The sequence below is a fragment of the Protomyctophum bolini genome (genome assembly GCF_963924005.1).
Source record: "Protomyctophum bolini genome assembly, chromosome: 5".
In the NCBI taxonomy this organism is placed as follows: domain Eukaryota; kingdom Metazoa; phylum Chordata; class Actinopteri; order Myctophiformes; family Myctophidae; genus Protomyctophum; species Protomyctophum bolini.
In genome coordinates, this window is record NC_137866.1 from 29912712 (window position 1) to 29938560 (window position 25849).

The 25849-nt window shown below is 45.2% G+C and overlaps 2 protein-coding genes across 2 annotated transcripts in view; one reads left to right on the top strand and one right to left on the bottom strand.

Moving 5' to 3' along the window:
* The first annotated feature begins 378 nt into the window (after positions 1-378).
* LOC308315463 (metabotropic glutamate receptor 7-like) overlaps positions 379-25849 on the top strand; it is a 168282-nt gene continuing 142811 nt past the window's right edge. Inside the window, exon 1 of the mRNA XM_080763454.1 lies at positions 379-669. Within this exon, the coding sequence (XP_080619580.1) occupies positions 394-669 (276 nt within the window). The 5' untranslated portion in view covers positions 379-393. The remainder of the gene's footprint in view (positions 670-25849) is intronic.
* Positions 23176-24675, bottom strand: LOC308315464 (E3 SUMO-protein ligase ZBED1-like). Its single transcript, XM_080763455.1, has 3 exons — positions 24366-24675; positions 23909-24095; positions 23176-23747 (listed from the first exon to the last, which is right to left on the bottom strand). Exons 1-3 carry the CDS (start codon positions 24497-24499, stop codon positions 23271-23273), a joined length of 798 nt encoding a protein of 265 aa, XP_080619581.1. The 5' UTR covers positions 24500-24675; the 3' UTR covers positions 23176-23270.

The following is a 25849-nucleotide window of genomic DNA, read 5'->3' on the forward strand; positions in this document are numbered from 1 at the left end:
CCATGCACCACCATGTCTCCTAGTGGTCCCCGGACCCCCCCATGCACCACCATGTCTCCCCATCAGCCTCTTCCTAGTTCTCTGTGGACCCCTCCGTGCTTCAGGGGTCCCCATCAGCGTCCTCCTAGCTCTGCGTGGACCCCTGCAGGGCTCTGGCTGTGGAGAACCGTAGTAGTGCTGGTAGTTCTGGCGGTGCTCGTAGTAGATTCCGCGCGGGCGCAGGACTCGTCCTCCTCCTACACGCCCCCCCACTCTATCCGCGTGGAGGGTCAGCTGACCCTGGGGGGGCTGTTCCCCGTGCACGCCCGTGGTGGTGGGGGTTCGTCGTCAGGGGGGACCTCCCCCCCCTGCGGGGACATCAAGGCGTCCACGGGCGTCCACCGCCTGGAGGCCATGATGTACGCACTGGACCAGATCAACCTGGACGACGCGCTGCTGCCCAACATCACGCTGGGCGCGCGCGTGCTGGACACGTGCTCGCGGGACACGTACGCGCTGGAGCAGTCGCTGACGCTGGTGCAGGCGCTCATCGCCAAGGACACGACGGACGTGCGCTGCACCAACGGAGAGCCGCCGCTGTTCCTGAAGCCCGAGAAGGTGGTGGGCGTGATCGGAGCGTCACAGAGCTCCGTGTCCATCATGGTGGCCAACATCCTCAGACTGTTTCAGGTAAGGGGGGGGGGGTGTGTGTGTGTGTGTGTGTGTGTGTGTGTGTGTGTGTGTGGCAGCATTTAATCCATATTGTGTGGAATAGGAAGATAAAGATGGTTGTAGTTATGTAGTATAGACTTATTTCTATTCTGGAGAAATACAAAAGGGGAAAGGAGGGGAACAAAATAGGCGATTGATTGATTGTGGGGATTTATTGATGTGTGACAAGATTTTCAATGATTGTTAGAAGGATAACACTATAAGCCCTATAGGGGGCTTGTTGTTTCCATTGTGGTCGATCCAGGCTAAGGTATTCAATTCATCAAGACATTTAAAGACATACATACAATCACACTTTGAGATTGTCTGTCCTACTGTAAGGAAAAAAAATATATATAATAGTGGTTGTTGTGAGACTTGAGGGTGAAATTATTCCGACATGGCAATTTTGTGTCGCTTGCCGGAAATAACAGATCTTTTCAAGCAGCTGAGAATAAACGCGTCGCCCCCCCGCGGCAGCTTGCAGATCGGTTATGTTCGACTCATACTGTAGTAGCGACACACCATCGAGAGAGAAAGAGAGAGAGAGAGAGAGTATAGGCCTATCTCTAGTGGTGCTGAAAGGACAGCTCCCTGCAACATCTGTAAAACTCTGCTTGACAGCGCGACAGACAGACAGAACGCTCATCATCAACACATCCCTGACTATCGCTGGCCTGCTCGGTGGCTCTTTGATTACAGACACTTGTAATTATTGGTTACAGCACGTTTTGGTTGTTGGAGGGGATGAGAGGGAGGGGAGGGGAGTCGAGGGGGCTGTGAAGCTTTTGTATGCCAATTGATTTTTTCGTTTGTGTGGGATCCACTCCGCTCCTCTAACTGACTTATTAATGACTTAATTGAGTTGTTGGATGAAAGTAGCCTAATGGACTCATGGACTGTCTGTCTGTGTTCTCAGAACGGGTCGACGACTCGACAGACAGCGAGGCAGTGTGGTTTGATTCTACAAATGTCTTCTAAACAGTTTTCTGAAAAACGCATGTTTCTATGTCAGCCGTTAAATTATATGTAATTGGCTGCCGCCCCCATCTGAAAATATGTTGTTCCAGGAACCCCCCCAGAAGCAAAGATTTGAGTTAAAGATGTTTGCTCTGAAAGGATATATATTGAAAGATTTGCGTCACATTTTCACGATTTAAATAGCATATCTACAAGCTCGTAGCGCGGGCCGCGCTAAGAGCTAGTATGAGCTACTAGATCTGATCTAGTAGATCTGATCTGTTGTAGTTTTTGTAAAAACAGAGAGATGTGTTTGTTTGGGTGAGTGGTGAGTCTCTTACCACCGCAGCTCCGTGACATCATGTTGTAGTTTTAATAAAAACAGAGATGTGTTTGGGTGAGTGGTGAGTCTCTTACCACCGCGGCTCAGTGACATCATGTTGTAGTTTTAGTAAAAACAGAGATGTGTTTGGTTGAGTCTCTTACCACCGCGGCTCAGTGACGTCATGTTGTAGTTTTAGTAAAAACAGAGAGATGTGTTTGGGTGATTGGTGAGTCTTACCACCGAGGCTCAGTGACATATACCTAACTTTTCGGCGGTCACCTTATCACCTAAACCTGGAGTATGAATGGGCTTTTTAGAATTCAGAATAAGAAGGACAGAAATGGTGCTGCAGAGAGGCACGAGGGGATGAATTATTAACGGTTATGTTCAGAGCAAATAATAATAAATACAAACCTGCTAGGCCTATTAGGATGCTTGGGGGGGGACGGGGACGGGGGGGGGGCGGTTATTCCACACAGCTTCTGTTTCTGAGAGAGGCTTTTAAAGCGAGTCGACCAGAAACATCCGAGCAAACCGTGTATGTTAATGACCTGCAGTAACAGATTGTGACAGTCAATAATGCATTTGTGTTTTTTTAGATCAATTAAGACAAACCAAACCCTAAGTAGCTGTTTAACCAGAGAATACAGCCAGCAAAGTACTTAACATGCTTTTAGCACCCACTCTTTATAGTGCACATGCATACATGCATGGGCGCACGCACGCGCACGCGCACACACACATTGTCCCTTGTATATACTTGTATAAATGGTCTTTCTTCTCCAACAGATCCACTCTTTAGCAGAGCACTCCATCCATCCTCTGGGGCTTTGTGGCTCCTCTGGTTGGACATGAAGTACTAATAGTTCCAACCACAACCCTGTTAGCATCATGACATGAAGTACTAATAGTTCCAACTACAACCTGTAGCATTATGACATGAAGTACTAATAGTTCCAACTACAACCTGTAGCATCATGACATGAAGTACTAATAGTTCCAACCACAACTCTGTTAGCATCATGACATGAAGTACTAATAGTTCCAACTACAACCTATAGCATTATGACATGAAGTACTAATAGTTCCAACCACAACCCTGTTAGCATCATGACATGAATCATCACGAGACATGGCCAAAGCATTTCCGGGGGTCCCCAGCCAAAAAACGTTGAGTACCCCTGATTTAATCCACCCAAAACATACTTTTTGTAAGATAGGATCATGTATCGTTTAGAGAAATGATCCGCAAATCAAGCTTTAATGTTTTTGGTCTAAAAATAAGCATTTGAGATATGTACATTCTAAAATCTGCGTCCCCATAACACAGCATAAGCCATTTATCACCCGGTGCCACTACACTCCCTCTGCCAACCTGGGGAGAGCCCCGAACTGAGCTCATGCTTCCTTCAATGCATGGAGAGTGAGCAGGCCGCTTCTTATCACCTGGCAAGGTGGAGAGTTTCCCCGGTAGGATGTAGCGCGTGGAAGGAACACGTTATTCCAACCAGTTCCTTTCCTCTCCATCAGGCGCCCCGGCTGGCCAGGGGGAGGCAGTATAGAGACCAGGATTACTGCATGTTTTTTTGTGAGGGTACCTACCCTAGGAGACACTGGAGAACATGCAAACTCCACACATAATGACCCTTTCGCCAACCCCACCTATAGGGCGTCCGCGGCGGGAGTCAAACCCGGGACCTTCTCGCTGTGGGACGCACACGCAGGTTAGACACACCAACGGACCGAAATGCGGAAACGGTCAAACATGCGCTGCTCCCGTGCTTGCGGTTAGGTTTAGGTTAGGGTATAAGGTATAGAGCGTCGCAGTCCCTCCCCCTCTCAGAACGTACGAACGGCCCAGGAAGTAACTTACCATTCATTTCAGTCATAGCCAATTCAGTCCGTATTTATTTAAAGACCTTTTAAGGCTCGTACAAAGCCAACTCGAGTCGTGAGAAATCATGACAATAAACAAAAAATTTTGCACCGAATAAATAATCAGAAAGAAGAAAAAAGGGGCAGGGTACAACACTGTGTACATACTTTTTGTCCAAAATGCTGAAACTACACTCCCATGAAGCATTGCGACTGACGTTCACTTCCTGGAAGGCTGGAATGAGAAATTGCCCGCGTTGTGCACTGGAGTCGTCAGTCGTGTAGTGTTTGTTCTTTGATTATAGTTTCTAGTCTACATTATAAAGTTTATCTGTTCTTTTGTACCATAACATAAGTATGGTGCAGTGCTTTATTCCCGACTGCAACCACCGGCCTGGGGTCAATATTTGCCGTTTCCACACTTTCCCGAAGAACAAGTCGGCGTTCACATTATGGACACATTATGAGTGAAATCAATATATAGTAAAAACAGTGTAGATAAGAACAATGAACATCTTTATTGCACTGGCACTGGCATCAAACTGTATAAAACTTAAAATCAAAATAAATAAATAAAATATAACGGGGACAAAAAATAGTGCAACAGAATAAAGTGCAACAGATACAATAAACAGATACAATAAAATAAATCAACTATATACAAGAGGCAACAGAATAAAATGCAACAGATACAATAAACAGATCAACTATATACAAGAGGCAACATGTTCTTTTTATAGAAGTCCTATAGGACAGTCGCAGTCAGTCTTGGAAATGACTCCAGAGTCACCAGTGGAAATCTACAGAAGGGAGAGTACAGTAGATTTGATATCACAGCTTCAATGTTTGATACTTGATAACAAAAATAACAATCACAGCTTCAATGTAATGGATAGCATATGTTCTTAAAATAATCATTACATTTTTATATAAATCCAAAGTTACCTCGTGATTTAAATAACAAATTATATATGTATATGTTACTCCACTTGAGTCCACTACAATTAATTGAAAACCTTAGTTACCAGGCAGTTAGTTACTTTATAGATTTTGGTTATTATTACAAAATATACACATCAGCCCTAATAGCCAATCTACAAGCTTACAACATGTCTCATTGTTTTGTGATAAATTGTATACATATAATAACTTGTGAAACATGACATTCTGCACATTCTAGGCTACTACAAGTAACTTCTGATTACCTTGACTGTACTTAACAGAGTATTTCTACATTGCAATATTGATACTTTTTTTTACTAAAACAAATTGAGTACACCACTGGCCATTAGAATATTTGTGTGTGTATGTGTGTGTGTGTGTGTGTGTGTGTGTGTGTGTGTGTGTGTGTGTGTGTGTGTGTGTGTGTGTGTGTGTGTGTGTGTGTGTGTGTGTGTGTGTGTGTGTGTGTGTGTGTGTGTGTGTGTGTGTGTGTGATCTCCTGCTGTAGTGTACACTACTGTATTTTAACATCAGTCATAAATAATGGTGGTACTTCTGGCTGGTACTTATTGATTAATTCATTAATTAATTCGTAATTCCCACTATCACATAAATTGTTTGAGTCAGTTTGATTTATGTAGACGTAGAGAGATAAACGTTAGGTAGTGAACTTACCATAACTTTGTAAGTCCTGTTCTTCATACTGGCTCTTACAGAGCCAATAAGCTGGCCTTGTGAAAAAGTACATGCCAGGACATGGCCAGACTCATAGTGATTTTCACCTCTCTTCACACTCTTCTCTTCATCTTTAAAATAGCGCAAAATGTTCGATAAAGAAATCATTTTAACCACATGTACCTGTAAACGGTATTAGAATACTGGTGTTCTAATATGGCGGGTCAACAGGGGGCAGTAACGATTTCCACGGAAACCGCAACCTCCACCAATCACAGACGTCGACATCACCGGATGTTTGGACTTTAGCATTCTGGGTAATGAAGTACTTCTCCGTGAGGTCGCGCATAAAGATTGTTTTTGCTAAAACTAGAGTGATAGCATGCATGCTTGGGGTTTCTACAGGATCATATAGAACCATTTTACAACCACGACCACAATGGTAAGTGTACATGGAATTGTTACGATATTATGGCTGATACGAGAATTCCCTATGGTCCAGATGAATGGGATTTTTACTTCTGGGTCGGGCTCTGACGTCACTGCGGTGCTCTATAGGTTGTCGGTCTAATGACAGTCGGACCAATAGTATGTCTAAACTAAAGCCTGTACTCCTAGCTGTGAGGTCGACAGCGCTACCGACTGCGCCACTGTCAATTTATGGCCATGAGCTTGTAGCTTGGCTATTTCTTCCCCCTCACAACGCTGCTGTGCGACGACTTGGTGTGAGTCAGGCTTTCGTTAGTAGGAGTCACACAGGAACAGGGTGGCTCGTCTATGAGAGAGAGAGAGAGAGAGAGAGAGAGAGAGAGAGAGAGAGAAGCGTAGGTGAGACGCCCTCACTCACACACCACACCATGGCGCACAGAAAGAGGATTAGGGTGTCGTCATGCCGGGGCAATCAGTGGGGATTTCTATGTATTGGCAGCACCTGTCACACATCCCCTTCCCACGGTGGCTGAGGCAGTCACTCTGCATTTATGCTGATATCCTCTCCTCTCTGCCTCCTCCTGTGTGCCACCTTACCGCTGTCAGCGCGGTGCCGACACTGATCCCTATGCAGCCACAGGCAGGCAGGCAGAGATTTACACAAATGTTTCAGAGGTCCCGTCAGGCAATTACAGGTCATGTTCTACTTGCCCAAAGCTCATGCCCACTTGCCTGAAAAGTAAATTGTCCATTATAAAATGATCATTTTGAATTGGCGTTCAATTTAACACAACTTTCCGGGGCTATGCGATGATAAATGTCATACCATGCCAAATAACTACTTAGCTATGAACATGACGATGGGTTTCACACTTGTTATTGTATCGTTTTAAGCGTAGCAGCATGGACGGCACATTATAGATACTCTTATTTTACATTCCATAGAACAGAAGATGGAGCGCCAGGGGCAGGTGGGCAACCCTTAATGTTTGAAACCAGTCCCTTGACTTGAAGTGCTCTCAGGAGGTTCCCTCGTCAGGAAGTTTCCCTCCAGCTGAATCAAGTTCCCTTGATTCAGCACTTTGGGTCAACTGCTGTTGTTTTTAAATGTGCTATATAAATTGACTTGACTTGATTAGGGTGCTGTGTATAAAAAAACAGTTTGGAAATGCACTCGCCCTCCTTGTGCAGAAACAGGAAATGGACACCATTCATTGCCATGGTTACCATCATGCCATTGTGTTGCCTGTTATTTTGTTTGTACAGTTATATTGCATTGCATCTTGTAGGCCTATATGTTTGTGTGACATGTGGATTTCATTAAAATTGACATTTAAAAGATATTACAGTGTGACTGTCAAAAAGGACATTTCATATACATCCATGGTGTTTATAAATCATTGTGTTAAAAGGTGTTTTGTTTGTGTGGTTTAATTTATAGTTTTTCACGGTGGGGTAAATAAAGAGCCCTTGTGAACAACTGAACATTAGTTGGAGCATTGTCTATTCTGCATCAGATGAAGATTGTTTAGGAGCAGTTTATTTATCATTTATTTGTGGTGGTATTTGTAGGTCACGGTTTCCATGCGGACACAGAGCAGGGCTGCACAAGGCAATGGAGTTTAGATCGGCACAGACTTGAGGGCTTTATAAGCCACTTCCACTGAAGGCTGCTTGGTTTCAGACGACACTTAATATGGTGCAGCCTTGCGTGAATGTGCATACTGAGGGCAAGTGTGTGTGGCGAGGAGGCGGTTTATTTAGTTTTATTTAGCTTCCAGGGGGCAGGTGGGCAACCCTTAGTGTTTCATTTAGCTGCCAGGGGGCAGGTGGGCAACCCTTAGTGTTTTATTTAGCTGCCAGGGGGCAGGTGGGCAACCCTTAGTGTTTCATTTAGCTGCCAGGGGGCAGGTGGGCAACCCTTAGTGTTTTATTTACCTGCCAGGGGCAGGTAGGCAACCCTTAGTGTTTTATTTACATGCCAGGGGGCAGGTGGGAAACCCTTAGTGTTTTATTTACCTGCCAGGGGCAGGTAGGCAACCCTTAGTGTTTTATTTACATGCCAGGGGGCAGGTGGGCAACCCTTAGTGTTTTATTTAGCTGCCAGGGGGCAGGTGGGAAACCCTTAGTGTTTTATTTACCTGCCAGGGGCAGGTAGGCAACCCTTAGTGTTTTATTTACATGCCAGGGGGCAGGTGGGCAACCCGTAGTGTTTTATTTACATGCCAGGGGGCAGGTGGGCAACCCTTAGTGTTTTATTTAGCTTCCAGGGGGCAGGTGGGCAACCCTTAGTGTTTTATTTACATGCCAGGGGGCAGGTGGGCAACCCGTAGTGTTTTATTTACATGCCAGGGGGCAGGTGGGCAACCCGTAGTGTTTTATTGACATGCCAGGGGGCAGGTGGGCAACCCTTAGTGTTTTATTTACATGCCAGGGGGCAGGTGGGCAACCCTTCGTGTTTTTTTTAGCTGCCAGGGGGCAGGTGGGCAACCCTTAGTGTTTTATTTACCTGCCAGGGGGCAGGTGGGCAACCCTTCGTGTTTTTTTTAGCTGCCAGGGGGCAGGTGGGCAACCCTTAGTGTTTTATTTACCTGCCAGGGGCAGGTGGGAAACCCTTAGTGTCAACACCTGCTCAGACAGACCTACGCGTCTGTATGTCGGTGGCAGGGCAAACTAGTTTTTTAAGTGTCCCTCTTAACCTTTTCCCTGGTACATGGCGGGGCTACCCTTTTATGAAGTGAAGTGCAATTTCAGAGCTATTGTAATGAGGTCGTGTCGGTTCGGTTGTGGGTGCATGTATGTCACTCTGTTTTTGTATTGTAATTACTCATTACACTGTATTAGAGGTGGAAGGGTTGATCGAACTAATCAATGTGACCACTTAAACCGTGTACACAGGGCGCTATGTTAGGCCTTCTCCTTTTTCTACACCACAACTCTGTGTTGACAACAGCTGGTCCACTAAGCTCAACAGAGTGTCACGTTGCAACGCCATAGAGCTCTCTGTATTTACGTATATGCGTAACAACATTGTATACATCAGCATGCGAAGCTAATCAGGGTTATTCATTTAGTCAATTATAAAGTATAATGACATTTTTGTGTCGATTTGTTGACCATATATAATAAAGAATCCGACCCGTCTGAAGTGAGTGGTACTGTGCTGTGCTGTGCTGTACTGTGCTGTACTGTACTGTACTGTACTGTACTGTACTGTACTGTACTGTACTGTACTGTACTGTACTGTACCTTTATTTTGGGGGGTCCCCAAATATTTTTATTTGCAACTGAATGGCTGAAAAATGGAAATTAAGAGTTTACATAGTACGTGGTGCATGCATAAACTTTCCTTAATGATTATATCTGGTTTCAGTATTAATTTGTGATACAGTTTGTATTGGTGGGGGGAGGGGGGCTGTGCGGGGGTCACGAGACATGGCCAAAGCATTTATGGGGGTCCCCAGCCAAAAAGGTTGAGAACCCCTGCTGTGCTGTGATGTACTGTGCTGTGCTGTGCTGAACTCCTCCCTGGCCTGTGTGTGTCTGTGTGTTAGGCTGTGCAACAGTGACAATTGGTGGTGAACAGATGCTATAACGCTATTTTCGTGCTTGGATAGACAGACCCAGGGACACAGTGACAGACCCAGGGACACACATAGCTGTCTATAGGAGTGGTTGCACCACTCAAAAAGCGTACTTCTTGTTTATCGGTTTAATCAAATTCGTAATCGAATAAATAAGTGCATCTTTGCAGGCTGACACTTTATCATTGTCAATTCCAAGGCCATAAACGCAGCAAGTTTCTAACCTTTTCTGTACAGTGGGAAAAGCTATTGGAATTAGGACTGGATATCTTGCATGCGATGCAGTTTGGTTGAAGCAATTGGAACTAGAATTGGCTATCTTGCATGCGATGCAGTTTGGTGGTCAAAAAATGTCCAAAAAGTCAAGGCCGTCCATGATGAGACGAAATAGAACGGCCTCGTTCCAAAAGCCTTTCTCAGTAAACCCCCGAGTCGAGAGGAGTAGTACAAATGGAACCAAATGGACCCTTTTTGGGGACCTGTTTGTAGTGCTGCACATTGCACAATTAATCGAAGAAAATGATCTAGAGTCAGACACCTATGCGGCTATGCCATTTCGTTTCTACATTTGAGCAAGAATTGAGCTGTGCTAGTTGGCTGTCCAATTCATTTTACTTACTTTTATGTTTTTTGCTACAAGAGAGAGACTTTAAGAGAGGTTTATGAGCACTTTGATAAGCCACAGCAGTTGGTTCCAACTTCCAGGTGACACATTTTGAATGTAGTGATGTTCAGCAACTACAGACTTAAGTTAATTAATATTTTCATGGAAGAATGACAATTGTGTGCATCAAGCCACGGAGGTATTGTTTTATTTACCACCCGTGTGGGGTGTGGAGTCTGCTACAGCTCCTCCTCACTCAGACACACCACCAGGCTCCACAAATCACCCGGCTGATATTCTAAATAAGACATACAGTTGGAGTTTCATCCTGTGTGCTCACTCACTCTGTTCTCCTTTTGATCTTTGTTGTTTTTTGCCCAGCATCCATCCATCCCTCCGTATGTGTCTTGATGTGCGTGCTTCGTTCACCTTGTTTACCCTCTCTCTCTCTCCGAGTTAGAACACTGAGGAGTTTATTTTACTGAGCGCCACATTGAGTTGTTCAGAATCTCTTCATTTGGCCAGGTGTGATCATGTATGAGTCATTTGACTTGGTGAGCTCTTACATAACAGAAGAAAACAAACTATATAAGAAAATAGAATATCTCCAACAATTCCGGTTCCTTAACAAACGAGCCACTTGGTTCTGCACAGTGCACACAATGTAAGTGTTAAGTTATTATTGTGGATTTGGTTTTATTAGTGCAAGAGCAGAGCGTCTTCTAAATCCTGGCAGTTTTCTGAAATACATATGTTTTTATGTCAGTCGTTCTCAAACGATTTCATGTCAAAGGACTCCCAAAAATATATGTAATTGGCCGCCGACCCCATCTGAAAATATGTTGTTCCAGTGACCTCCCAGAAGCAAAGATTTGAGTTAAAAATGTTTGGTATATGACTGAGTATTGTAAAGTAACACCTCCAGCGGATCGTATAGTATCGACAGTCGTCTGTAATGATGATGAATGAGACGTGAGACCTCAGCAGCAATCAGCCAGACACATCATCTGACACTTCATTTAGCACTCATCAGTCATGCAGCCTCTGATTAGCACACAGGGCCTGATGGCAATTACACCTTTCTCCATATTCATATTATTATTATTGACTGCACTTCACCACGGAGAAAATTAAATTAGCCACAAGCAGAGGATGAGAGGCCGCCATGTTCAGACATAATTGGAAAATATATATATATATTCTGAGGAAAATTGAGTTATTTGTCATTTACTTAACCAGGGGTAAAGTCCCTTTGAGATTAAAAGTTGTTTTCCAAAGCAGTGTTACATTCGTTGACAAAAACTAAGACAACAATTGTTTGTCGACTAAACCAAAACTAAGCTATGAATCTGATGACTAAAACTATAAAGACTAAATGGATTGACATTTCCGTCAACAAATAAAAACTAGACTAAAATGTCAGGGAGGGACTAGTGGAGAAGAGATCCAGTAGAACTAAATGTCAGGGAGGGACTAGTGGAGAAGAGATCCAGTAGAACTAAATGTCAGGGAGGGACTAGTGGAGAAGAGATCCAGTAGAACTAAATGTCAGGGAGGGACTAGTGGAGAAGAGATCCAGTAGAACTAAATGTCAGGGAGGGACTAGTGGAGAAGAGATCCAGTAGAACTAAATGTCAGGGAGGGACTAGTGGAGAAGAGATCCAGTAGAACTAAATGTCAGGGAGGGACTAGTGGAGAAGACATCCAGTAGAACTAAATGTCAGGGAGGGACTAGTGGAGAAGAGATCCAGTAGAACTAAATGTCAGGGAGGGACTAGTGGAGAAGACATCCAGTAGAACTAAATGTCAGGGAGGGACTAGTGGAGAAGAGATCCAGTAGAACTAAATGTCAGGGAGGGACTAGTGGAGAAGACATCCAGTAGAACTAAATGTCAGGGAGGGACTAGTGGAGAAGACATCCAGTAGAACTAAATGTCAGGGAGGGACTAGTGGAGAAGAGATCCAGTAGAACTAAATGTCAGGGAGGGACTAGTGGAGAAGAGATTCAGTAGAACTAAATGTCAGGGAGGGACTAGTGGAGAAGACATCCAGTAGAACTAAATGTCAGGGAGGGACTAGTGGAGAAGAGATCCAGTAGAACTAAATGTCAGGGATGGACTAGTGGAGAAGAGATCCAGTAGAACTAAATGTCAGGGAGGGACTAGTGGAGAAGACATCCAGTAGAACTAAATGTCAGGGAGGGACTAGTGGAGAAGACATCCAGTAGAACTAAATGTCAGGGAGGGACTAGTGGAGAAGAGATCCAGTAGAACTAAATGTCAGGGAGGGACTAGTGGAGAAGAGATCCAGTAGAACTAAATGTCAGGGAGGGACTAGTGGAGAAGACATCCAGTAGAACTAAATGTCAGGGAGGGACTAGTGGAGAAGACATCCAGTATAACTAAATGTCAGGGAGGGACTAGTGGAGAAGACATCCAGTAGAACTAAATGTCAGGGAGGGACTAGTGGAGAAGAGATCCAGTAGAACTAAATGTCAGGGAGGGACTAGTGGAGAAGAGATCCAGTAGAACTAAATGTTAGGGAGGGACTAGTGGAGAAGAGATCCAGTAGAACTAAATGTCAGGGAGGGACTAGTAGAGAAGAGATCCAGTAGAACTTTATGTCAGGGAGGGACTAGTGGAGAAGACATCCAGTAGAACTAAATGTCAGGGAGGGACTAGTGGAGAAGAGATCCAGTAGAACTAAATGTCAGGTAGGGACTAGTGGAGAAGAGATCCAGTATAAAACTAAGAGACAAGTAATTTTATGCTTGGTTACGCTCGTGTGAAAATAGCAGAGCTCATGGTACTTTGCAGGTCATTCCGTACAGAACAGGGACGAATAGTTTTCATAATCCTCATGGGGATTAAATCAATCTTCATAATAGATAAATACACAAAACAGACGGAACAGAGCTATTGTTTTTATTATTATAAAAAAAAAAATCAATATATATATTCTTTCATGGAGCCTGAGGCCCGGCCCGGCCCAGCCCTAAAACGTCGGGTTGGGGCCTGGTCGGGTTCGGGCAGAGTTTGAGAACTCTAATTGTGACCCCACCCCCCCACCCCCCCGTGATAATGAACCATCAGGGTGTCTAAACAGCGGTTGTAGATTTTATTGTGGTTGCGGGGGACATCAAATATTGTGACCGTGGGGGGTGGGGGGTCATTAAATATTGTGACCGTGGGGGGTCATTAAATATTGTGACCGTGGGGGGTGGGGGGACATTAAATATTGCATGGAGGATGAGAGTGGCCGCTGATCGGTTAATGCTGGAGAATTGACGTGAGGGATGGATTTCTTTCCTCGTTCCGAGAGGCTCCCGGGGAGGCATGATCAATACGGTTGCCATGGATAGTCTGATTTGCTACTTTGATGCTGTGTGTGTGTGTGTGTGTGTGTGTGTGTGTGTGTGTGTGCGCACGCACACACACATGGCTAAAGCATTGTTACGGTTCTAAATCAATTTAAGGGGAATAAATAGAAATGCAACTTTTTATGTCGACATAGGCGATCTGTAGAAATTTACAAATGATCAAAAAACACATGCTTCTCAGTTATTACTATAGATAATGTTAAAAAGCGATCGATAGAGTAATCCATAAGTAAAGAGCTAAGCAAATAATCGATAGTTGCAGCCACTATAGAAGAGCATACTAATTTTAAAAAGCATATCAGCAAAACGATTGAATTCATGCCAAAAAAAAAGCATCGTTACGCTTCACCTTTTGAGAAATCACCCTTGCATCGCCTCTCTCCGCGCTCGGCGTGCGTGGAGGCAAAGCGAGTGTCAGGCTCGAGAAATGCTTCACAACTGAGGAACCTTGGCAACCGTGTCCTCTCCTCACTGCCTGGGAGCTCCTCGCCTCCTCGTCGGATGAATCCTGGGATAGATTCTTATACTTTATTTATTTCTTTCGTCCCGGTGACATTTACATCAGGGAGTGCAGCCAAGCTATTCTGTCTCTTCATGTTCCCACAGAGACGGAGGAGGCAAAAAAAAAGAAAAAACTTGGTTTTGAACTGAGGTGAACTGGTGTCCTTCTGTTCGGGGGACCGGGAGGTTGGGGGGATTCGGAGGGGCTCTAGGGGTCCCAGCCAGTAGGCATAGCGGGTGGAAGGAACACGTTATTCCGACCAGTTTCTTTCCTCTCCATCAGGTGCCCCGGCTGGGGAGGTAGTTTAGGGACCAGGATTACTGCATGTCTTTTGTGAGGGTACCTACCCTAGGGGACACGGGGAGAACATGCAAACTCCACACAGAAAGGTGTGGTCCCTATCTTATGGAGTAAAGATGAGAAATTATTATTAAAATGTTATAGAATAGATACTTTTATATTCTGGTATAATCTAAAGCAGCAACAGCATCAAATAGTTACAAGAAAAACACAAAACAGGTCAAAATGGGCTGATTTTTTACAGCCCAAAAGGCTTCCATTGGCTTTCATTGTGTTGAATGATTGACAGCTGACAAGACACGCCTGCTTGGTTTACTTGCCATTGGGGCTAAAATCCCTCAGCCCCAGAGCCAATACAGGGCTGTGCTCAGCCCTAATGCCCGCCTCAGACCGTGAGGTCATTGGCTTTTGACCAATCACAGCACCTGCTTGTGTGTGGTTGTTTATGGCGGGTGGAAGTATTTTAAATGAAATAAGTTTATTATTTACTTTATAATCCGTTTTATCCCGTGTCTGTGGAGGGGAAAATTAATTTAAGAGACTGGGAGCATACAGTATTGTCCATTTTGGATATAACAAAAGGAAAGGAGACAAAATAAGTTTTATGAGTTTGAAATTCTTGCTTGGGGCAGACAGCTGACCGCACACCGGACCCACAGAAAGGTATTGTGGTCTGCTTCATTCATCTCACAAAGTTAAGAAACATAATCGCTGGTTTAATCACATTGAAAGTGTCTCGAGCTCTCATTGAGTTGGGAAGAGAGAGAGAGAGAGAGAGAGAGGCTGTGTTTGTGTGCATGTGTTTGTGTTGTTTCGGTGCCGCGTGCATGTGTGTGTGCCTTGCAAGTTGCTTGCGTCTTTATTCCATTAAGACAGTAAGAGCAGCTATCTGTACATACAAATACAAACAATGTTCAGTGGGGTGTTTGTTGTGGAGCACTTGCTGTAACAAAGTATAGGCCTATAGTGTCATTGCTGCACTTTGATATCTGGAATATGATGCTATTGCTGCAGGTTGAACTAGTAGCATATAGTATGATGTATGTCTTATAGCCCCCCCACCCAAAATCACTGCCAGCCGCCACTGTTTATGATCGTATTGGCATACAAATCCTACTATAAATGCACTACGTCTCTGTCTGTCTGCGTGAACGTGTGTGTGTGTGTGTGTGTGTGTGTGTGTGTGTGTGTACACGGTTGTAATGCATGTATCTCGAGAACCGTTTGACCCACCGACTTCACATTCGACACACGCGTTCCACACCCCAACAGGGGGTGCAGTGCCATGTATCGAGTCGTTCGGACTCATGGTTCTCCAGAACCACCACAAAAGGCTCTGGTCAGGCTCTGCCAGTGGGCCTAATGAGGCCAACTCCTTTCACCTGAGCCAGGCTCTGCCAGTGGGCCTAATGAGGCCAACTCCTTTCACCTGTGCAATTTCCAACCTCTGCCTCAGCCAAATGAGGCTCAACCGATCAGGCTCTGCCAGTGGACCGAATTGATTGCCAAGTACACTTTTCAGTTTGCAGTCTTCACACACAGGCACATACACAGATCTCCATGTGGGACACCGGCTGACGGGTGCTATGACGACGTATATCATTAGGTTCCCAAGTTGCATCGTTCCCAAGTAGGCAGGTGGCCGACTGCGACGGGCACGTACTTAAAGTACTAAAAGAAAAAAAAACTCACTATGCCGAATGTCCCGTTTTAAGTTTTCAAATATAAAAAAAAAATAGCAGGACTAAAAAATCTCCATGCGTTGCATCGCGACACCCGAAGGGGTGAAGACCGCTTATTAGTTATTAGTATTATTATTTTTTTTCGGATTTTTTTCACAGTTTTGGCAGTTCTGTGCTGTCGTTTTCAATATGGCAATACGGCAATATGCTAGAGGGTCATGCGAAACGGTCAAGAACTGAAGCTCACAGTGCTTTGTGACTGAGGGACTGCCATTGGACATTTTTTTCATGCCATATGAAAGCAGGGAATCATAGCTTCAAATTGACATATTTGTTGTTCAGTTTGACCCACCAGTTATGGAGATATGGATTATAGAGAAAACAGCGAGTTGAGAAAACAGGCTTGAAAGGTTCACTTCTGTAGTGTCTAACATTACACCTACAGTAGCTTACATGTTTAAGCATTTATTTCATGTCGATTTCACCTCTGACACTTATTCCAGACATGCTCTAGTCTATATGTGAAGATTCTGCCTGTGCTAATAACTCTTAAACTCTTACAAAAAAAAGTTTTCTCCTCTGGTGAAAAGCTGGAATTTGCACAAATTTGATGTCCTCTCTGCTCTCAGTGTGTCTGAGTGGAGGCATTAATGTCCTCTCTGCTCTCAGTGTGTCTGAGTGGAGGCATTAATGTCCTCTCTGCTCTCAGTGTGTCTGAGTGGAGGCATTGATGTCCTCTCTGCTCTCTGTGTGTCTGAGTGGAGGCATTGATGTCCTCTCTGCTCTGTGTGTCTGAGTGGAGGCATTAATGTCCTCTCTGCTCTCAGTGTGTCTGAGTGGAGGCATTAATGTCCTCTCTGCTCTCAGTGTGTCTGAGTGGAGGCATTAATGTCCTCTCTGCTCTCAGTGTGTCTGAGTGGAGGCATTAATGTCCTCTCTGCTCTCAGTGTGTCTGAGTGGAGGCATTAATGTCCTCTCTGCTCTGTGTGTCTGAGTGGAGGCATTAATGTCCTCTCTGCTCTCAGTGTGTCTGAGTGGAGGCATTAATGTCCTCTCTGCTCTCAGTGTGTCTGAGTGGAGGCATTGATGTCCTCTCTGCTCTGTGTGTCTGAGTGGAGGCATTAATGTCCTCTCTGCTCTGTGTGTCTGAGTGGAGGCATTAATGTCCTCTCTGCTCTGTGTGTCTGAGTGGAGGCATTAATGTCCTCTCTGCTCTCAGTATGTCTGAGTGGAGGCATTGATGTCCTCTCTGCTCTGTGTGTCTGAGTGGAGGCATTGATGTCCTCTCTGCTCTCAGTATGTCTGAGTGGAGGCATTGATGTCCTCTCTGCTCTGTGTGTCTGAGTGGAGGCATTAATGTCCTCTCTGCTCTCAGTGTGTCTGAGTGGAGGCATTAATGTCCTCTCTGCTCTCAGTGTGTCTGAGTGGAGGCATTAATGTCCTCTCTGCTCTGTGTGTCTGAGTGAAGGCATTGATGTCCTCTCTGCTCTGTGTGTCTGAGTGGAGGCATTAATGTCCTCTCTGCCCTCAGTGTGTCTGAGTGGAGGCATTGATGTCCTCTCTGCTCTCAGTGTGTCTGAGTGGAGGCATTGATGTCCTCTCTGCTCTCAGTGTGTCTGAGTGGAGGCATTAATGTCCTCTCTGCTCTCAGTGTGTCTGAGTGGAGGCATTAATGTTCTCTCTGCTCTCAGTGTGTCTGAGTGGAGGCATTAATGTCCTCTCTGCTCTCAGTGTGTCTGAGTGGAGGCATTGATGTCCTCTCTGCTCTCAGTGTGTCTGAGTGGAGGCATTAATGTCCTCTCTGCTCTCAGTGTGTCTGAGTGGAGGCATTGATGAACTCTCTGCTCTCAAACCCTGGCCCACAGAGCACTGTGGCTGTCTTTATGTCTGTTTTAACGTCTCTCGTTTTGGCTGTGATTGATTTGAGGGATCGAGGTGGAACTGAAGCCTTGTGGAGTGAGCAGGGTAGACAGTGAAGGCGAAGGCACTGCAGAGACGCACGCACGTGCACGCACTCACAGGGACGAGCACCAAAGACAGACATAGTTCTCTGTTCTCCCTTGCAATGACATAGACAGTATGAACACTTTTATTATAATTCACTGCAATTTACAGACGCTATTATCAAGACATACAGAATTAAGATGGATCTGTTACTGTACAAAACATGCCACGCCAAGCCGTGAAAGCAGACCTGTTTGCTTTTTGCATTATTGCATTATTACCGCTTATTAGGTTTTTTTTCTCTGTTTCCTTTATTTCCTTATTATAAAAATAAAAATAAATCAACATGTTTTGCTGATTTGGCAGTTCTGTGCTGTCATTTTCAATATGGCAATACGGTATATGCTCGAGGGTCATGGGGACTTATATGACAATTGATTGTATGAATTCTATTATCCACTCCTGATGAATGACGTCGGAGATAACCACTCCACTTGAAATCACATTTCCATTAATTTGTGCGGACGAGTCTGGACCCTGCAGTGTTAATGCATGACTGGCTGTGGGAGTACAGCGTTGACAGAGAACCCCTTCAGCCAATCAGCATAACAAAAAAATGTGAATGTGATGTCATCTCCAGTTACCAACTTTGTGGCTTGACCCCGTCTTATCGCTGCTTGCAGCTATATTTATTACGTGCACATCAATCTGATTCTCTTTGCCACGACGGTCACCTCCAAAGCAGTACACAGTGTCTCACTGTCACGGCCGTTTGATTGGCTGTCTCTGGTCCTCTCAGACGCATCGCCTAGCATACCATTACTCACAAAAGTACCACAGTTATTGGCCAATGAAATCGCACCTGTCAAGTACTGATGTGCAAAATCATGTAGCATTCTGCGTCCTCATCTTATATTGGCTCAGATTCACAAACGTCACACAACGTCTGTCCAATCCATGAAACCGATGGTTTGGGTTGACCAATCGAGGAAGCCAATGCCCGTTGATCTCCCTAATATTGTAAATTGATCACCGTAGCAACCCAAGGCCTATAGGCTCTGTAAATCTGATGTCGTCTTCAAATGTTTCAAATGCAATCACTGTAAACCAGCTTACACTCAGTATAGTGTAGTGAGTATAGTGCAAGGTGCGTAGGAGAAGAACAAACGAGGGCCTGTCGTACTGAAAAAGGTTTCAATGGGAAATCACAATGTTTCGGTCTATATGACTTTTATTCAGGTGTGTGTGTGTGTGTGTGTGTGTGTTCATGTTTTTTTGCTCCCGATCCGATTCCGATCATTTGATTTTGAGACACGCCGATACCTATTTTTTCCGATCTCATCTTTATATTGTATCCAACACTTATGCCTTGTATGTCACTCTAGTTCATTTTGACTAGGCCTCCCCACCAAAAAAATTGAAACTTCCTAAAGTAAGAGCCATTTGACATCTCTATATAAAGTCAATACCGCGGCTTGCCTACGGTGTGTGTTTCCACTGGTTGGAGGATGTGTGTGATCACTGCGTACTGTCCGTTATTTGGGGGCAGAGTGGAGGTGGTTGATGGTCCCTGACTGTTAGCCTTTGGGTCTGTGGTGGTGCATTCTGTCTGAAGCTGCTCACAGCTCTCCTTCACACACGCACGCACGCGCACGGTAACAGCACCTCAGAAGTGTGTGTATCCCTCACAGACTAATCCTGTGGAACGGCTTGTCAGGGAGAATTCCCTCTCGACGCGCTGAGATGTAGTGCGTTGCAATTGAACCAAATGGACCCAGGGCAGCAGCCCTTTAGATAGCTTTAGATTCACCGTTGCACGCATCATGGATCCTTATGGATCCCTCCCTCTCTCTCTCTCTCTCTCTCTTTCCTCACAACCTCAAATGTCCCAGTGGGGGCGGGGCGGCCACTCATCTCCAAATCACCCTGATCCTTCCCGGGCGATTTTTACGTGACCGCGAGCCGGTGTCGTACAGCGGAAATGTTGGGCGACCCTGAAGCACGATCCACTATAAACCATGCCTTGCTCTTCTTACACACTCCCCCATGGAGTGTGTATAGATTCTCTATCTCTCTTTCTCTCTGTCTTACTGTCTCTCATTCACACACACACACACACACACACACACACTTGACAATTCAACAAGACACTGTCCAATTTCACAGCGGTCATGAATATATGTCTGTGGCAAAGACTTGACAATGCATGGCTTTTGAAGATTACGTCACTGAACACTTATGACGTAAATCGTTTGCCTCACTTCACACAAGTGTGATTTTAGATTTTTACACCAATATTATGCTCATATTTTGATCACAGGTTTTCGTCACATTATGTATGTCAATGTTTTACTATGACACTATGTATGGGATATTATGAGTCCAACTAGTACTAGTGGGTTAATTTGGTTCCATGTGTACACTCTCACAGTTACAGTCCTGTAAGGGTCCATTTGGTTCCATGTGTTACACTCTCACAGTTACAGTCCTGTAAGGGTCCATTTGGTTGCATGTGTTACACTCTCAGAGTTACAGACCTGTAAGGGTCCATTTGGTTGCATGTGTTACACTCTCAGAGTTACAGACCTGTAAGGGTCCATTTGGTTCCATGTGTTACACTCTCAGAGTTACAGACCTGTAAGGGTCCATTTGGTTCCATGTGTTACACTCTCACAGTTACAGTCCTGTAAGGGTCCATTTGGTTGCATGTGTTACACTCTCAGAGTTACAGACCTGTAAGGGTCCATTTGGTTCCATGTGTACACTCTCACAGTTACAGTCCTGTAAGGGTCCATTTGGTTCCATGTGTTACACTCTCACAGTTACAGTCCTGTAAGGGTCCATTTGGTTCCATGTGTTACACTCTCACAGTTACAGTCCTGTAAGGGTCCATTTGGTTCCATGTGTTACACTCTCAGAGTTACAGACCTGTAAGGGTCCATTTGGTTCCATTTGTACACTGCACTTGTAAGGGTCCATTTGGTTCCATTTGTACACTCTCAGTTACTGACCTGTAAGGGTGTGCGCGCGTGTGCAAAATAGAAATTTGACCCAAAGAAAAGTGCACCACAAGCCAGCAGTAGGATGGAACCTAACTAAGTGGAAAGTGCACTGTGCACATGGCTAGCTGGATGTCCTGCTCCCTGAGGCCTAGGGGAGGATGTAGGACTAGATGTCTGAGAGAGGAGGAGGGCAGATAAGATAGATAGGCTGAGGAGGATGGATGGATGGGTGTGTGTGTGTATATATATATATATATATATATATATATATAAAATAACTGTACAATGTGTGAAGATACTGAAAACGTTTATTTCTAGAGTTGGAACCAGAGGTATTTTTATGACCAGAGGAGGATGTGCTCTGTAAAACATTCATAAGGCTGTGGCTGTGTAGCCTTGGAGTTTAGACTCGCTTAAATTTGGTTTCAGCTCTATTTCTCTAGGGAGGTTGGTGGGCGGGCGAGGGCTGCCTTCTCTCTCTCTCAGAGAGAGAGGAGAGAGCTCTCTGTCTGTCCGTCCCAGTGGGGGCGGGGCGGCCACTCATCTCCAAATCACCCTGATCCTTCCCGGGCGATTTTTACGTGACCGCGAGCCGGTGTCGCACAGCGGAAATGTTGGGCGACCCTGAAGCACGATCCACTATAAACCATGCCTTGCTCTTCTTACACACTCCCCCATGGAGTGTGTATAGATTCTCTATCTCTCTTTCTCTCTGTCTTACTGTCTCTCATTCACACACACACACACACACACACACACACACACACACACACACACACACACACACACACACACACACACACACACACACACACACACACACACACACACACACACACACACACTTGACAATTCAACAAGACACTGTCCAATTTCACAGCGGTCATGAATATATGTCTGTGGCAAAGACTTGACAATGCATGGCTTTTGAAGATTACGTCACTGAACACTTATGACGTAAATCGTTTGCCTCACTTCACACAAGTGTGATTTTAGATTTTTACACCAATATTATGCTCATATTTTGATCACAGGTTTTCGTCACATTATGTATGTCAATGTTTTACTATGACACTATGTATGGGATATTATGAGTCCAACTAGTACTAGTGGGTTAATTTGGTTCCATGTGTACACTCTCACAGTTACAGTCCTGTAAGGGTCCATTTGGTTCCATGTGTTACACTCTCACAGTTACAGTCCTGTAAGGGTCCATTTGGTTGCATTTGTTACACTCTCAGAGTTACAGACCTGTAAGGGTCCATTTGGTTGCATGTGTTACACTCTCAGAGTTACAGACCTGTAAGGGTCCATTTGGTTCCATGTGTTACACTCTCAGAGTTACAGACCTGTAAGGGTCCATTTGGTTCCATGTGTTACACTCTCACAGTTACAGTCCTGTAAGGGTCCATTTGGTTGCATGTGTTACACTCTCAGAGTTACAGACCTGTAAGGGTCCATTTGGTTCCATGTGTACACTCTCACAGTTACAGTCCTGTAAGGGTCCATTTGGTTCCATGTGTTACACTCTCACAGTTACAGTCCTGTAAGGGTCCATTTGGTTCCATGTGTTACACTCTCACAGTTACAGTCCTGTAAGGGTCCATTTGGTTCCATGTGTTACACTCTCAGAGTTACAGACCTGTAAGGGTCCATTTGGTTCCATTTGTACACTGCACTTGTAAGGGTCCATTTGGTTCCATTTGTACACTCTCAGTTACTGACCTGTAAGGGTGTGCGCGCGTGTGCAAAATAGAAATTTGACCCAAAGAAAAGTGCACCACAAGCCAGCAGTAGGATGGAACCTAACTAAGTGGAAAGTGCACTGTGCACATGGCTAGCTGGATGTCCTGCTCCCTGAGGCCTAGGGGAGGATGTAGGACTAGATGTCTGAGAGAGGAGGAGGGCAGATAAGGTAGATAGGCTGAGGAGGATGGATGGATGGGTGTGTGTGTGTGTATATATATATATATTAGTGGTGGGCATAGATTAATTATTTTAATCTAGATTAATCTCACTGCAATTCTGGAGTTAATCTAGATTAATCTAGATTAAAATGGCTCATTTGAACTCTGCCGAAGGCATTGAAAATATGTGTGCGCTACCTAAATAATGACCAGAAGTAAATCCTTGAACGGGCCACGTGGCCCATTAGACCAGGAGCCCTATCATAATTGGTAATAAAAATATAATAATGTTCAATACGATGTACGTGTGTTATACATTGTTTATTCAGTTAAACACGAATAACCATAAACATGTTACCATACAGGCAATTTGAAACAGTGGGTGCAAGAACAACCCCCTTTTCTGGGATATGACATTAATTAAACTGTATTACAGTCAGTAGCTTTGTGACATGACTTGAGTCCAACCTCTACCTCTCCTTCTTCCACCAGTCACTCAGACACACCAGCTTGTTCACATTGTCTGGTGACAAACTAGATCTCTTTTTCTGTACAATGTGGCCTGCTAAAGAGAACAGTCTCTCGCATGGGACAGTTGTGGCAGGAGTCCCCAAGTACTTCTGGGCAATGTGGGCCATCTTACCATAAACAGCAGTGTGCTCTGACCACCACTTCAGTGGACACTGATCTAAACTGGCACTGGGCTCTACCTTGTACCTCTCTACAACATTGTCTACTACTGGTATCTCGTCTTCTGACTCTGACTCTGATCCCATCAGCAGTAGGGCTGTCTTCTTTTGAGGTGGCTCAGGGTTCTCCTCCCTGGGCGGCTGCAGAGCAGGTTCTTCTGCCCTCACCAAGTCACTCAGCTTTCCCCACACTGGCTCCCTCTCTGCTTTGGGCAGGCATTTGAGATCTTTGAAGCGTGGGTCCAGAGCAGTGGCCACCTTTTGATGAAAAAAAAAAAGATTGATGGATAGAAGAAAATTTAACTTTCATATTCTCCATATTTCTTCATGACTCATTCATCTATCCATTTATCAATCTACTGGCTTAACAGTCTATAATGGTCAGACAATACAGTTATCTTCTGGTCAGTGTCGCATACCTTCAGCCATTCCAGGTTTGTTTTCTCCCTCCGCTGGTTGAGGTCTTTGATGAAGGCAGTCTTGAAACGCACAATGTAGGCAGGATCATCATCAGAGATCTTCATTGCTCGCAGGAGATGACACAGGGCAGGTAAAACGACAGAGCAGGAGACATATTTTTCCCCACCAAGGAGCTCCGTGACGTACCTACACACACACATTAAGAGGGGTGAATTGACACCAAAAACGACGCCACAATGTCACAGCAGCCAGCCAGCCAGCCAGCCAGCCACACACACACACGCAGTGCACACACAGAGCAGTGCACACACACACACACACACACACACACACACACACACACACACACACACAGACAGAGCAGTGCACACACACACAGAGCAGTGCACACACACAGAGCAGTGCGCACACACACACACACACACACACACAGAGCACAGCACAACACACACTTACTTGCATGGCTCCAGCAGTTTCTCCAGCTTTGCCAACTTCTCATATTCAGCATGTGTTGGGAGGGCCAGCTTGTGGGTCTGCTGAGCCAGCGTTGCGTGCACAGCGTCTCTGTTGCGCCTCAAACGTGCGATCATCGCTAGGGTTGAATTCCAGCGTGTTGGAACGTCTTGCACGAGTGACTCCTGGTCTTGTTCAAGGGATGCTTGCTGGGCATTCAGCTCGTCTGAGTTAGCCGGACTGTGTTTGAAATGTCCGACCACTTTTCGACACTTGGCAAGTACACCATCAAAACCACCATCCCGAAGTGACATTACAACGGCCCTCTGTACAAGATGAGCAACGCAGGGCAAGTGCTCAAATGGTAGTATTCTCCCTGCTGCTATCGTGTTGGGAGCGCTGTCGGTTCCAATGGTGGTGATTTTTTCAGCTATGCCCCACTGATTAGCGACGTCGAGAAACTGTCTGGCACACGCTTCTGCAAAGTGACGCTCCTCCGTTTTAATCACACCTGACGTTAGGAGAGACAAAGTAGATCAGAATAAGTTAGCTATTAAATATTAATAGGAAACTTGCAATTAGCAGGCTGGCGTTGTTGGGGCTAGCTAGCAAACGTATAATGTTGGCTGGTGGTAAAATAAATCAATCGATCCCTGATGACGTTAGCTAAAGCTGTGTAAATGTTAGGCTGAATTAGCGATATTACATGCCGCGGTGGGGTTGTTTTCAGGTTGGATATTCAGCCAGGATGGCTGGGTATCCAGCCCGAGACCAACTTCACCGTGGTAAATTAATTTAAATTACATAACGTACCTAAGGCGAACGAGTGAAGTTCCCAGCTGACATCGATGAGGTGTACAGTAACGCCAAGGTAGTTGTCGTTTTTGACAGATGTCCAATGGTCCCCAGTCAGTGCTACACACGCCGCCCCGGCCAACTTTTCATCTTTCGCAGCTTTCTCTGCGGCGTACTGGTCATGGATTCTCCGTGTGATAGTTCGTCTCGCAGGTAGTTTGTAAGATGGGTCGCCTGTGGCCGCCTGGAGAAGAAGCTCGAGCCCATCATCTTCAACCACACTGATAGGCCGGCAGTTGATGGCAATCCACTGAGCTAGGAGGTTAGTTAGCTTGGCTGATAGAGTTGGGCTGACGGGCTTGCCACGGTTGCACTCCAACATTGTAGTTTGACGAACACTTTTCCCCGGAGCCATATTAGTGCTTGGCCCGGCAGCTTCGCTATCATCAACCAACGCAAAGGGATGCTTGTGCGTTAGGTGATACTTCAGACTTGAAGAACTCCTACAATAAGCCATTTCTGCTTTGCACAGGGTGTTCTTGTCGAGGTTTCCATTGGGAAGCTTCTTGTAAAGAAATTTCCCCTGAAGCAAACCCGGATTCACAGAGTCCTGCATGCTGACGTTTGATGTGGCACGCCGCACTGTTCATTAATTTCACCCGTGTCCTGTTAGGTTAGGATTTGTTACCGCC